The 15,397-nt window shown below is 31.7% G+C and overlaps 2 protein-coding genes across 2 annotated transcripts; both read right to left on the minus strand.

Moving 5' to 3' along the window:
* Positions 1-5,420: 5,420 nt before the first annotated feature.
* On the minus strand, positions 5,421-11,982 carry spz5 (spatzle 5). Its single transcript, XM_035094551.1, has 6 exons — positions 11,184-11,982; positions 9,682-9,848; positions 7,524-7,763; positions 7,295-7,432; positions 6,751-6,996; positions 5,421-6,315 (listed from the first exon to the last, which is right to left on the minus strand). The coding sequence occupies exons 1-6, from the start codon at positions 11,208-11,210 to the stop codon at positions 6,144-6,146; spliced, it is 990 nt and encodes a 329-aa protein (XP_034950442.1). The 5' UTR covers positions 11,211-11,982; the 3' UTR covers positions 5,421-6,143.
* Positions 11,983-12,093: 111 nt separating this feature from the next.
* Positions 12,094-15,351, minus strand: LOC118073987 (uncharacterized). Its single transcript, XM_035094815.1, has 2 exons — positions 13,904-15,351; positions 12,094-12,187 (listed from the first exon to the last, which is right to left on the minus strand). The coding sequence occupies exons 1-2, from the start codon at positions 15,349-15,351 to the stop codon at positions 12,094-12,096; spliced, it is 1,542 nt and encodes a 513-aa protein (XP_034950706.1).
* Between the last annotated feature and the right edge of the window lie 46 nt (positions 15,352-15,397).

Here is a 15,397-nt window from a genome sequence, read left to right on the forward strand (position 1 = left end):
ATGTGAGGAAACGTTTTTTATCTTTATTGAGACATAAATTTATATTGCACTTTCTTGTATAAAATATGGGATCTACCTTTTTACATTTCAACGCATATATACATAAGCTCATAATAAAAGTCATATATGTGTAATAAATGCAATGTTAAAATTATTTAATGTTAAATTAAATCAAAAATTGAATAAAGATTGAAGTAATCTGTGCTTCATCGTGATTTTAATATGTAGAAAAATAATTATTGTGGTAATTGAGGCGAAAATTCCAATTAATAGTGATCTGAAGTTGAAGCATCGTTTCATATTTTCATTAATTAATTTTAATTAATATATAACACCCCAGGGAAAAAATTCTAAAACATAAAAACTATTTTTTTTTCAAATACTTTCATGCGTATATCAATTAATACATACTTTTATAATTATAAATAAAAAAATTTATGCAACTCGAGATTACGAGGGGATTACACAAAATCATTCTTTTAATCATAATTTCCAGTGCAATTAACAAATTAACGCATAAAACAAACATAAGAAAATTTTTTTTTAAATGCGTTGAGATTAAGAACAAGTTGAGGAAAGAAAAAAAAAATACGTGAGGAGGATTATTCTGAAATAAATTAAAAAGACGAAGGCATTTTAGTACTTATAAAAAGATATCCTTTTAATCATTCTGCGGCCATTTAAAGATGAATAAAAATATATTAATTCATCCTAAATCATCTCGCAGTGCCTCTTTATATATACTTGGTGAATTTTTCCTCAAGAAAAAAAAAGAAACTTCTGAAAATATAACGAAAGAAAAAATACTAAAGCCGCAACTGCGTAGTAAATCAAGTAGTTTAAGTCACTCATAATGATTTTTTTCTCGTGGAAGCATACGCACGCCCACACATTCTTCTATCCTTGTCAGAGAATTTTTGGTGGGGTAAATAAAAGTAAAGGAGTCACGTCGAACGCACTGAGTAAATCTGTCTTTTTCTCGAGTACATAACGCACCCTTGCATGACATGCGTGTACTCTCTTTTCTCATGTAGTGTGCCTGACGCACTAACATGCGCCATTTTGTCGTATGCGTACGTGCGTAAAGTAGCAGAGAGATTAGACATGTATACGTGCTCTTTTGCCCTTATTTTACGCGTGTGCGTGAGCTTCTCTCCCCCTTGGCCGCTCTCTAATACTTGGTCGTCGCCGGTTTTCTCTTCTCGACGCTACGCGCTGGGATTCTGCGATCAATGCGTGCCACTGGCACTGTCGTCATGGTAACGGTGCGCGTAACGCACCGTCGTGCGCCTCGAAGAGAAAATACTGCCAACAGCAGCATCCTCGTGCGTACACGCAGCACCAGCCGGGGCTGCACGCGCTTCTGTCTTTCTCCCCTTTTATCTCTTTTTTCCTTCTTTACTCTTCACATAAACTACGGGCCACCTTTGCTTTCTGGCTTACTTGCGCGCGCAATCACCTCCTACAACCCTCATCCTCACTCTCAATACCCTTCTTCACCCCGCTGATGGCTCCACGAGTTCGCAACTTTGCAGGATGCGTAGGCCACGGGACCTATCGATCCCCCGCCAATTTCTCCGGGTGTATTCATACCACCGAATTCTACGCAGTTTCTTCTAACGAGAGATTACGCTTTTCTGTCACTTTAACCCAAATCCTTCGATAAATATCAATATTTTTCAATTTACGGGATACCAACTTTGTTTATCTCATTTTTTTCCCTTTAATTATCTGATTCTTGGGATTTGTTTAGGCTCTAATGATCATTTATGTCAAGAATTAAGTTGATATTTTTTTTCTTCACTAAATAATCAATTAACATTTACCGTTAAAATTATTGTGCGTTTTAATCATTGCATTAATAAGTTAATTAAATCATTTATTTATACAAAGACGATTAATATTTTTTTTTTAATAATAAAATATATTTTTAAGGATAACAATAGTATTTTTTGAATTTAAATGCTCTGTTTGATCGAGTGTAATAGTCCCTGAGAGTATAAAATAAATATTTGTTCTATCAAATAATAGGAATTGTTTAAATAAAAAGTATTTATCTCCATAGGACTTGAATAAGTGGAAAGTCATGGAAGACAATGAGGAAAAATTTTCTGTGCAAAATTAAAATTTAATATCGATCTGTTTGTGAACTCAGAGAGGGTATTTACTCTAGTTTTGAATAAAAAAGACTAGGAAAAATGCGATGAGAGCGACACGATGCGTGGGCAGAAGGTCGCCGATCGATGCCCCGCAAATTTCTTCGTACGTGAAAGGACCACGTGGAGGGTGTAGTGCGTATAAAGCATGTTTTTCCCTACAACTAGCAACGCTTGACAGAAATAAAACAAACGTAAGCAGAACATAAAATAACTTCACCTAAAAAAAAATAATAATAAAAATAAATAAACAATCATATAGAAGATAAAGAAAAAAAAAATGATAAAATAAATTTAAACTTAAATTTGATGTTATTACGAAATAGAGTTTAGTGAAGAAATAGTAATTTATAAGAAATGATTTAATTTAAAGAACAATTAAAGTTCAATCATGACATAAAATTTATTAAATAACATATCAGAATGATAAGGTCCACAGGTTGTCGCACCAAGGGTGGAAAAAGGTATAGATATCGCCGTTAGGCAGTTAAATATTTGGGTTAAGCCGTGAATGACAGTCAAACTGCGTCGATCTCAAGATCCCAAGGCCAAGAGAATGTAGAAGAGTAAGGAGGAATTTCCCTCGAGTCCTTAAAGGTCAAAAGGGGGAGGATAAGGACAAGAAAATATAGTTCATAAACGTTTCGTGAAATTTCGATTTTCTGTTATTGTTTTTTTCCTCATTGCTTCCTGTTCTTTATCTACTTCATGAAGAAAAAAATGAAACTGCATTCATTTACAGAGCTGCTAAATTCCTATTTTATTAAAAAATTTTTTAAGAATAATAGCAGGGAAATAAAAACCCCTCTGGAATTAAAAATATTTCCAAGAAATAGTTATAAATCAATATATTTTTATTTTAGGCATTCATGACTTTCATTTTTCTTTTATTTATCATCAAAGCAATGAGTCAATTAATATTGATAAAGAGTATTCAGAGGAAAATATTGTTGTTGATAGATAGTTAATTGTAATAGCGAGTTACTATTGCGTGATAATGATGGTTAGATGAAAAGTGAATTTGACCAGTATGGTTATCAATTCGAGCAAGCGAAAAGCTCGATTATGAGTCGTAATAGAATCGCGCGCCAACGTGCCAGGCATCGACATCAGCAATACGTTGTGTGGGGCGAAAGGGTTAGGTCCCTGAGATTAAAAGGAAGTCATGTCCCCTTCTCTCTTCTTCTTCCGTCTCTTCATCAATCACAATTATATCCTCTCTTCCCTACTATCGTTCATAATTACTGCTCGTGACTTGATCACAGCTCACGTTGTGTTCACCACACTTTACATTGAGCTAGAAAACTTGTCATATATCATAATTATAATAAAAATAAGTACATAATAATAGCAGTGATTTAAATGATGATGATTCAATGACGATTTATCTGATTGTCGTTGATCAGCTTAATATTTCATTAGAAACAAAATAGTCGACAGTAAGAATTAGTTCTCCTACGTGAGTTTTTCTTTGTTTGAATAAGAAGTACTCCATGTTCAAGCGACTTAAAGTCGAACAAGAAGAAGTCGAGAAAGCCCAGGAAATACAAGAGGTCGAAGTGAACGCGCTCGCGCACAAGAGTACTCGAAAATTCACTCTTAGCAAGAGTAGAACGCACAAGTCCTTCATCCTTCGTTCTCGACTTGCTCGCGGCATAGCACTTGCAGGATGTAATTGTGCCTATACAGGTATATATAGACTGCATAACAGGCCAGAGCCTATTAGCACGAACAGAGCGCAAAATATCCCAGGACTCAAGTTGCGTGGGGTGCGCGTACGCATATAATGGAAACCCTTCAAGCTGCTCTTCCACTCCCTTGTCCACCAAGTCACCCATATAAGCAAACTTCGCCCCCTGCACGTGCAACAATTCTTGTACCTTTCGATGGTATGTGTGTACATACATTTACATATATATGTATGTATGGGTGCATATACTCTTTCTCTTACATAACATATGTATAGTAAATGATGGTGTACGTGTTTGTCTTCGTATGTGCTCAGAAATCTACCCCTTCGGCAGGTGGGGGAGGTTGACTCCATGTGAATGCAACAAGCACCAACACAAGTGTATGCACATCATCATATCAATGCTAGTTGCATCAGTGTGTTAGTAAATCAGGTATAAGTACTCACGCATTTTATTTGCTAAAGAACGCGTGTAATCTCGACCAGCGGTATATCCATTTCTATTTTTTTTACTCCTCCACATTTACTTTTTTTCTCATCAAGCTCTGACGGCCCTGTTTTCACTTCACTTGTTCTACTCCTGCCAGGTATATCTTGGAGTCATCTTCAATTATCTTAACAATTTTTTATTTTCTGTTTCTTGTCGAGTATTAGTCGCGTCCTATTTTCAACCCTTTGATGATGCTCATTGGTTTGTTCACCTCGTTCTGCTCCTTTGCAAATCCCTCTTTCTTGCGTTCTCGTGTAGGGATAAAAAAGATTGTGCGAGTGAAGTGCTACTACTGCACTGTGCGGTTCTTGGAGTGCGCGCACGGTGGAAACAAGGGTCGCCAAAGTACGTCACAGAAAAATTGCGGCAAAGGTGACCGATGCGTAATAAATGAAGGGCCGTCCGTGTTGTTGGGGTGTTTTCTCCACTGACAGCATGTCAGTTTGTCTCATACGTGTGTCATAGTATCCTCCTTTTCTTCGGGGTAAATTTTATCGTTCACCGAGTTTTTCCATGTGAAAAAATTTAACCCGATTTTTTGCACCAATCATATTCTATTTTTATTTGTCGTTGCAGTACACCGTTTTATTATTTATACCGCTTTGTATGGAATTGGGTTGATAATGTAAAGGTTTATATCTTTACAGTATACTTATTATTAATCAATTTATTTTTATTTTCATTATTGACACTAATTAACATTTTATTATAAATAACTATTTTCTAAAAGTTTACCATTCATTTTTTTCAATAGCTTCAATTTTAACCCTTTCTGAAGTTTCTCCTGTTTAATTAAATCAAAATATTTTCTTTAACTTTAGAAATTTATCGCTTTCACCACCAGAATTTGATCGGTTGCATAAGCAAACGTTGAATGAAGAACACAAATGGAACAAAAATATTTTTCCAATCTTTTTTATTTTAATATCTAATTAGAATTAAATGTTTAAAAATTATAATCACATAAAAATTAATAATAAAAAGCATTAATAATTAAATTCAATTCTACATAATAATATTTAAAATAACTAATAATAAATAAAATTTAAAAAACAAATAGACTAAAATTAAACATCACCATTATTGTTGTTAAATTAACATAAATAAACAAATGATTTAAATTCTTTATCAAGAGGAGCAATTATTATTATTTCAATTTGTGACAAGAGGAGCAATGTGCATGAAGAATCACCGTCGACATCTAGCGTTTCATTGATCAATCACAAAATAATATTTTTTCTCAAATCTTTGATCTCTACTCTAACACACAGTTTGACATAAACGATTCGATTTATCTCTATAAGCTTGTCCTGCATTTCTATTATACCCATTGAGAAAAAGAGAAAAAAAAATCAACTGAATAGGAAAAATATGATTAATGATAATTCATTTCTCATCTTCTCAATATGAGGGGTTCTTATACTACACGAATTGCAACAACTCTTTCTACATGGGAACCGTTGAGTCAGCAATATTTGATAAAAACATCAACACGATAAAAATTAACAATAGAATGACCAGTAAAAATAATTTGAGCCAGTACAAGAACAACCGGTTTTGTGTCATCGTTTATGCATTATTCATCTTCCGCTCTACACCTTTCTCTTTAGCCAACAATCGACGAGTCATTGCACTGTCAGACCTTAATACAATATCTTTACAAGAATTATTGAGACTATGTAAACGACCGGAAGTATCCTCTACAAGCTGGAGAATAATTTAATAAATAAAAAAAAAATCAAATGTAGAATATTCTACTTAGAAGTACATTTTATCCAGACTAATTTTCTTCTTCCGGCTCTGGACTCTAGAAGTTCGGCAATATTTGACAGGTACATCCGTGCGGAAACCAAAAGACATCAGTATAAAGACGATCTCCACTCCCTTCTAATGCTACTAATCTTTTTTGTACATATTGCTGCTCACATCTACTCGTATATCCTTCTGGTATGCTGCATATACCATCACACTGTGTCACTCTGAAATTAATAGAATTATGTATTTTCAGATATGCTTCCTTTTATCAATTTGCTTTTGAATAAAATAAAATAATCAATTGATTAATAGATGAATCCTCTTTTGGATATCCTTTTATTTCTTAAATTAAGAAATGAATTATTTTTTTATAATGAACATCTCTTTTTTATTTACTCCAAAAGAAGCAATATATTGACAGTAAAAAATTATTTAACTTATTATTGAAAAACTTGAATTGAAATTTTATCAAATGTCCTATCTTTTAATGGTCTTTGAGCTGTTCTCGTATTTCTGCTTATCATGGTACACTATATTATATCTCATCCCTTTTTTTTAAGCCGAATGAATTTAATTTTTTTTTCTATTATTAAAAAAAGGGGGATGTAAAAAAAAATGTTTTTAATTGATTGATTAAAATTTTGTGGAAGTATACTTACGCACAAACTTCAGTTCTAACTAACTGAGAATAATTTTCATTGGTTTCAGGGAGATTTACAACATACATCCAATTTCCTCTGTTATTGAGAGCTGCTTTTGGCGTCAGATATTTAGAATTAGTTTTACAAAGAGAAATAGCTTCGGGACTTGCTTGTCTTTTTCTTAAATTTCTCTTTTGGAATTCGAGAAGTGGATTCTCCCGACGAGTTCGCGGGGGTGGACCTGCGCTACTACGATGAATGGACCTACAACAAGTATTAAATAAATTTAAAAAAAAAAAGAAGGTAAGAATATTTTATTCCTCAATTTTTTATGTGCAAAAAAAAACTAGAATAAATTATCTCAACGATTAATCATCACTTTCACATTAAATTGAATCACAGATAAAAATGGAAAATATTTGCAAGAAAAAATGGCAAAAAATTTATTTCGATAAAAACAATATTCTTGATGGATGTTAAATAATTAAAAACAAAAAAAGTAATTGAAGTAGTAGTAGTTACAATACAAATGGCTGATATAAATCAATTAATTGATCATTACCTCGTCGCCCACCAGGTTGGAGCACGATGATTTATTTGATGAACCTGTAGAGTACTTGACTCGGTCTGATAAGTTGGAATAGCATCTGGCAGAAATGGATTTCTCTGATGTGTTTCTGATGGAAGTGAATACGTATACCTACATCGAATAATTAATATTAAAACTAAAATATCACTCATCATCATTCAAGGTTCTTTTTTATTCGTAAAAATAACAAGAGATAATTTACCCTCGTTCAGTAGTGTTGGACGATGGATAAGGTGCAAGTGGTTGACTAGTAAACGGATAGTGTGGTGGTAAAAAAGTAACAGGTTGCTGAAAAGAATGTGGCACTTGCGGTCTTGGATAATTATAACCATTAGTATAATCAGGTCTTGTTGTAACAGCATTGAAATCATATTGGGCTTCATCCCTCAGTATGGTTGCAAAATTATAGCTGCACTTGTCAACCAGGTATTTTATTAACTGCCTGAAATGACAGAAGTAAAATAATTATTTCATTGGAATCAATTCTCAATAAATGAATTTTTTTTTATAAAGTTAAATTATAGAAAAATATTTTAATAATTGGTAAAGTCAATCAAGTAAATTATTGGCAAACTAGTAAGAGTTTGTAAAAGTTTCTGTTAACAACTGAGAATACAAAGTTTAGGATAAACATTAGATTGCTAATAACATTAGAAAAGTTTGTCCAAGAAGTTTGAGAGAGAAAAAATAAAGAGGTGAAGCCGATAGAGTAGATAAGTGAATGGACAAATAGCTGTAAAATTAAAAAGTTGGCTATTTTGAATAAATAAAAAAAAATATTATCAAGTTCTATGCATGTGTGATGTGCTTGTTCCTAGGTTTTTAAACTTTCTCCAGATTCACGAGACACTGTCAAAAGGTGTCTGTATGTTTAATTCATAACCCACGCCTGTTTTCTAATTCGCGCAACCGTTATTCAAGAGTTTGTGCCTGTCTTCCAACATCATTCTAATGTATCCATTATGTCTTTTTCTTTTTGTGTTCTATTAAATTTTTTTTTTTTTTTTTCGACATTCATTCAAATTTACGTGGCGTTTCTAATAGCAACTTGTTTGGCAGTCTTACGTATACCTGACCCCCATTGTCATCTTCATATCGGGCCCTTCCCGCCGTTTTATTGTCAGCAACAAAAAGTGAATTTTACAGAAGAAGATTTTTTTTTACGTGTTTTTTTTTTCATTGTCTATTATTGTTGCTCAGTGCAAAATTTCAGCCGGGTGTAGATCATAGAAAAAAATACACAAAAAAATCTTTGAAGAATTTATTTTATTATTTCGTAGAAAATTATTTATAAATAAACAATTATGTCTTTATAATTTTCATTTTAATTTTATTAACATTGATAACAATAAGAGAACAAGAAAAAATTGTTTTGAACAACTGGATCATTCGATAAGTTTTGAAAGATTGAAAAAGTGAATGAATAGAAATGAAAAGTATATCTTATTTGGTTCTATTGAGGGCATTTAAAAATTTCTGTGAAATTTATAAGAATTGTAGTCGAGTATTTTCCGCGAAATAATCTAGGTCACTGAACGAAAAAACCAAGTCTAGACATTAATAAAGGATTAAATTCTTTTCAAATTTTCCACGAATTTATGTAGGCCACGAAACGGAAAAGAAACTTCGAAACAATAATAGAGGATTAAGGTAATAAATCTGTCATGATAGCATCGCCACTCTAGCATTTCACGTGAAAAATGTCTCTTTAAAATTCTAAGCACTACTCATTGTCGAATATTAGTTCGATATATATTCACCTGAATAAACGTATTTATCGCTATAAACGGAGCATTTTTAAAATATCAAAATTAAATCTATCAAATAAAAATGGGCTTATGAATATTTATTTAGTATTGATAATTTATTTGAATAATTAATTCAATAACAATTGAAAAAAGAGAAATAATCATGTCTAAAACCATTCACAAAACTATTTAAACATAATTTAGAGCAAAAACATTTTTTATTCGACAAAATAATGAAGGAATCTAATTTCAGGGTGAGATGGCCACAAAGTAGATTGAATTTTTATTAAACCTAAAAAATGTTATCCTTAAAAAAAAATTTAATTAAATAAATATTTCTCACGATATTTTATTTATGTTGAACTTTCTTAACTCAGTAAAGAATGTATCCTTCAAACAAAAATTCTGTTTCTGATCTTCCGGATATATTGGATCCAAATACCATCACCATTAACCAACTTTGAAATACTCAACTTGAGCATTTAGTTTACAAAAAATAAAACGTCTTTGATTCAGATCCATGATTGAAATCCTTTATACACCCACTGATCACAGTGAATAAAATTGAATATGTGAAATTTAACGAAGTTAAAAAAAGTAATTTAGTCTTACTGTGGATAATGATCAAGAGTTTCGCAGAAAGTTTGTCCAGGCTTGGCGCATCGAGGCGTACGGCCTGGTGGTGCAGGAACGAAGGGCTCGTAATGAGGTTGATAGGGACATCCATAAGAGCCACAGGGTTGCTGCCAACTACCCCTCGCGACATTCACCAAGAGTACCTGCCAGAGAAAAGATGCTCGTAATGCGCTCAACTAAGCAGAAATGCCGAGTAACGCGACTGGAGATCATTACAGTCCTTGTAACTATACTAAATTAAAGACTTTCGTCTCAATAATTTGTATACCGAATTACTATCATTACCGACCAAACTAGTAAGGCTAGTGATTAATCATCATTGATCAGATTTACTTGCTTGGCCCATATATACATCATCTAACTAATCTTCAAACAGTCTGCATCTCATTCAGAGCAATTTAAAACCTTCTCATATAATAATCATTAATTGAATATGTATTGATTGAATTAATTGAATAACCATCAATAATCGTCTTTTTTAAAGTCAAATTAAATATTAATTAATTCATTTGAATAAAAATTAATCATCAACTGATTAATAAATTTTTTTTGAATTTATAGTAATTCTTTATTCATTCATTGCGCGATTATTTCTTCACTCAGTATACCGTTAATTACTCCGGATTACGTTAATCAGACTAGCAGAAGTCTAATTATCTCCAATCAATTTAGTACCTTTCCATTAAATTCTTTGGCAAATAATTTACTGATTCTTTGACTCTTCAAACTTCAATTACTGCTAAAATTAGTGCATTCCCATATTGACAATAATTATTTAACAATAAATTTCTTTATCAAAGAATGTTCATAAAAAATAATTTCTTCATCTGACCGGAAATTTATTGTATGGTGAAATTGACTTTTTGTATGAAATAATTAATGTTACTTGAAATGGCTCAATTATAATTTAAAATTGCAATAATTTCTTGTTACTGCATATATTAAGACCCATACTCGATTGTTAAAATGAACCTATATGTTTAGATTATTAACATTTAATTGGTTTTATAAATTTTATAGATTGTATATCATGATGCAGACGTTACTCATGAGGTCAATTTTATTAAATAGAAATCATTGCATGTTAAAGCTTCATCAAGTAGAACTGTTATTATGTATGTTAGTTATTGCATACGCAAGTCCATACACTCTCACTTGAAGTCTTTTGTTTATTAAAAAAAAATTTAATAATTTTTTCTGCCACAAGCATCGATATCCTTGCGGCTTTGTGTTTAAATAATTAATATATCCCGTTGAATATAACAATTTCCAGCTTCTCTAAGAGCCTAACCATACACTTTCACGCGATTGCATTCATTTGAAATGCGTAACGCACACTTTATCAAGTCGACAGGTATCTCATTAATCATCTTCATAACTCTATTATTTCTTGAGCTGATTTTATAGTCTATTTTACCCTGATGTCCACACTTTTTGCTAGCTTATTTATTGCGTTTATAATTAACTTATTCTCTTACCAATAAAAATACCTGAAGCAATCTCATTATCGTATTTTTTTATAGTTTATAATTAATAAAATTAACACGCACAAACTATACGTTTATTTAACCACACGAGAACTATGTTAGTTTGTTACATTTATTACACTTATTCTCACAACTTGTCACGTGTTGTCGTGACCATAAGAAATAAAATAGATCAAGGATTTGCAATTTACATGTCACTATAAATGACTATCGTTTATGAGATGTTTGTAAAATATTTAGATTTTATTATTATACATTCAATTCATTTCACAGAAAAAAAAATTTCTAATCTTAATAAGAAATTCAAAAAAATTTGGCCTTTCTTCTTTAAAACATTACTCAACAATAAAATTTAAATGATTAACAGCGACAATTTTCATGAATTTAATGAGAAAAACACTTCAATAGGCACTCGAGAACAATCACAGCACTTCCGGCGTTGACAAAAATAATTATTTGTGATCATAAAAAAACGTGTGAACTAGACGTTGAAAAAAAAAAATTAATAAAACAATAGATTAGAAAAAAGATTTATTTTGTTTTTGCTCTTATTCTGTAGTTTAGAAAATTGTTCTAATGACTATAATATCATAACTAGTCATTTACACTTTAGAACCATTGTAACAGCTACGAAGTTGATTCCGAAACAATTCCCAGAGCTCGAGGTCGTGCTGAAAGCACGTGCTTCCGCGTTGGAGGTTCGAATGAAATTGATGATCGAATCCCTGGTAGTTATTACGATTCTATCGTAGAGACAAAACGTCACACACGAGAGGTGCATGAGTTTAAATCGCACGAGCTCAGCGAAGAACTGACGAACATATACTTTCACTGGTATAAAAGCTTGTCTGGTCATACAAAGACGTGAGGCTCCAGTTTTTTGTGGCCCAAGGCTTTTGGATTAATGATGAGGAAGTGAGTCACCTTCCTTAATTTCACTTTTGACTTTGATTTTTTTAGCAAACAGTTTCAATACCAATGATCCAGTAGCCATGCTGTTGGAAATACATTGTATGCATTTATTGTGCTTCAATGAGATTTATAACGTCCTGGTAGCTTGGCGAGACTTGTGAACATATAGAAATTACTGTTGCTTCGAGATTATCGGGTTCCATGTCTCTGTATGCGTGACAGCTGTGTGCAACCACCCATTGTCAGATCTTGCATTGGATAGTATTGCAATGCACAACTGCCAAGGACTGATGTACTACGTATATACGTACATGTACGTGGTTGTTCTTGAGTGATAATTTGATGATTTTTTGATGGACAGTAATTAGAATGTGTCTCTTATGAATATGAATTATTGTGGAGTCAATTATAAAACAAAAATGTCGTCAGGAAATAATTTATCTTGTACAAGCAGTAAATTAACAAAAATGTTTTATGCATAAAAAGTTATGGAAATTAAATTATACAATATACTCAAGCTTGATAAGCTCTTGAATGCTATCAGAAATTTTTAATTGGTTGGAAAAAAAATTTATAATAATAATAATTTTGAATAGAATATGGATAGATTTGAAGAAGAATCAAGTAAATTTACATTTGATAAGATGAATTTTTGTGGTTAAGATTGATTTTAAGAAGCAAAAATTAATTAGAAAATTATTCAGTTGATTCATTGGTGACAGTATAATGAATTGGACAGTATTACAGAGATAAAGCTACAGGTGTAACATAATAGTTTTCCTGATGGTTTGTATACATTGAGTCTCTTTGGCATGGGATCAACATAATTTATCTCTCCAACGAGAACCTAGTACAATAATGCTATCTTTGAGCAATCTTCAGGAGTAGTATTCACATGATCTCTTCGTTGATTATCGGTAAATTAATTCCCACGGATTTTCCGATAGAAAAATTCGATGATTCATGCAGTATGATCTGATAATAAGGACAAATTAAATCACATTTTATGCAGATATTAATCTATCTTCAAAATTTTTTCATGAGTCATTTAAAAATTTTTTTATCATAAATAATAACATCAATATACTTAATAAGTAACTAGAAATTTTATTTCTACAAATAAAAAATTTATTCATTCGCAAGCAATATTAATTATTCATGAAATAATTTAACAAAATACAAATGTACCTCGTAACATACATTATAATTAAATCTTTACTTGAAAAAGATTTATTGATTCTCCAGTAATGATTTTTTCAATGTCAACACTGTACAGTTTAGAATAAATTTCAGTCAAGATCTGCCTTCGTTTAAATAAGGGTTCAACAGCCAAAATCTTGATTTTCTCGAAATTAAAATAATGAAAATAACAGAATGCATGCTCTGTTAAAGCAGTCGCCAAGTGTTTCAAATGAGGGTTATTTAAACTAGTCCTGTGTTTCTGTACACATATTCCTAGCTGATATTTTGTATGACCAATGTATACAAATTTACATTCACAACACGGAATACTATATACTACGTGAGAAATATCCATGACTGATAATGAATCTTTGTGACCTGTAAACATCCATGAGAGATTATTGCAGTTGCTAAATGTGACGTGAATATTGAACTTTTTTAACACAAATTTCAGATGTTCGGAAAGTTTCGAAACATAAGGCAAACTGAAAGTGCTCTTGATGCCTTTCATATCATTTAAGTTGGTAAAAAAACCATTATTGTTATTCTCATCAACGACCTGCGTATGTTTATACAATAATAATGGCACCCTATACTGAATCTGGTCTTTCACTAACTTTTTTGGATATCCATTGTTGAACAATGATTCTCGAATAATTCCTAGGTTTTTATTTCGAAATCGTGGATCACATAACAGCACTGCTTTGTCAATTAAAAGTTTGATGATACCAAGTTTTTGGTACTTTGGATGATGAGAATAGTAGTTTAAATATCGTCCTGTAGCTGTAGGTTTCTGATACCAGTCAAATTCAATTTTATTTGAAGATCTAATTAAAGTCAATTCCAAGAAATTGATCTTCTTGTCCACTTCTCTTTCTATTGTAAATTTCAACCGATCATGATACTTATTAAATATATCAAGAATCTTTTCAACTTCATTTGGCGGAAGAAATACTAAGATATCATCAACGTATCTTGTATAAAAATAAACTGGAAAGTCCAGTTCGCTCAAACAAAAATTTTCTAAATCTTGCATTACTATCTCTGCAACTATTGGTGAAAGAGGTGAACCCATAGCAGCTCCATAAACTTGTTGATAGAATTCTCCATTGAATACAAATGCTGATGAGTTGAAGCATAATTTAATTGCCTCTATAAACTGTTTCATTGGAATTCCTGTATGATGTTTAATTATATTCCATCGGCTTTCGATACCTTTTACCACCAATTTTAATGGAATGTTTGTAAATAAAGATACGACATCCATTGAAATCATTACAAATTCTTCTGGAAGTTGCAATTGACGAATATTCTCCATGAGTGATCTACTGTTTTTGATAAATATTTTTGAGCCACGTGGTTGATTGAATTCAAGATTTAAACTTCTATTTAATATTTGTTGTAAATATTTAGCCAGTCTGTATGTCGGTGAGTTGATAAAAGATACTATTATTCTGAATGGTATGTCTGGTTTGTGAATTTTTGGTAAGCCATAAGCACGTGCAATACTTCCATTCATTCCGGAGAGATGATGCTTTGTGGCTTCGTCAATGAAAGCATCCTCATTCCAATTTTTGAGTAATTGATAAACTTCATATTTGAGTATTTTTGTTGGATTGTACTTTAAAATTTTGTATGTCTTTTCATCTTTTAGATTACTCATCATTTTATCAAGGTAAAAATTTTTTGTTACTATTACTGTCGTGTTACCTTTGTCAGCTTTCAGAAAAATTATGTCTTTATTTTTTTTCATAAACCTTTTAGCTACTCTGAGCTTATATCTGAGTACATTATCATCCAATTGTCTCCTTTTTTGTAAGTAATTATTTATTGCATGCATGTAACTAGATCTTGTTTTGATTTTTTCCTCTTCTTCCATATTTGTTACTTCCAATTCGATAGCAGCAATGATTTGAGCCAATGGGATTTCATTGGTCTTCATATATGGCACTCCAAATTTTTTTCCCAAGCGTGCAATATGCAAAACATGATTAGGGATATATCTTTCAGATAAATTTATAATCCACTTATCTTTTGGTACACATTTAAATATACAATTATCCATCCTTCTCGGATTGGAATTTCACACTTTTTTATAACATATTCAAAAC

Source organism: Chelonus insularis, unplaced genomic scaffold (genome assembly GCF_013357705.1).
Source record: "Chelonus insularis isolate UGA/USDA-ARS -01 unplaced genomic scaffold, ASM1335770v1 scaffold_714_pilon, whole genome shotgun sequence".
Lineage (NCBI taxonomy): Eukaryota > Metazoa > Arthropoda > Insecta > Hymenoptera > Braconidae > Chelonus > Chelonus insularis.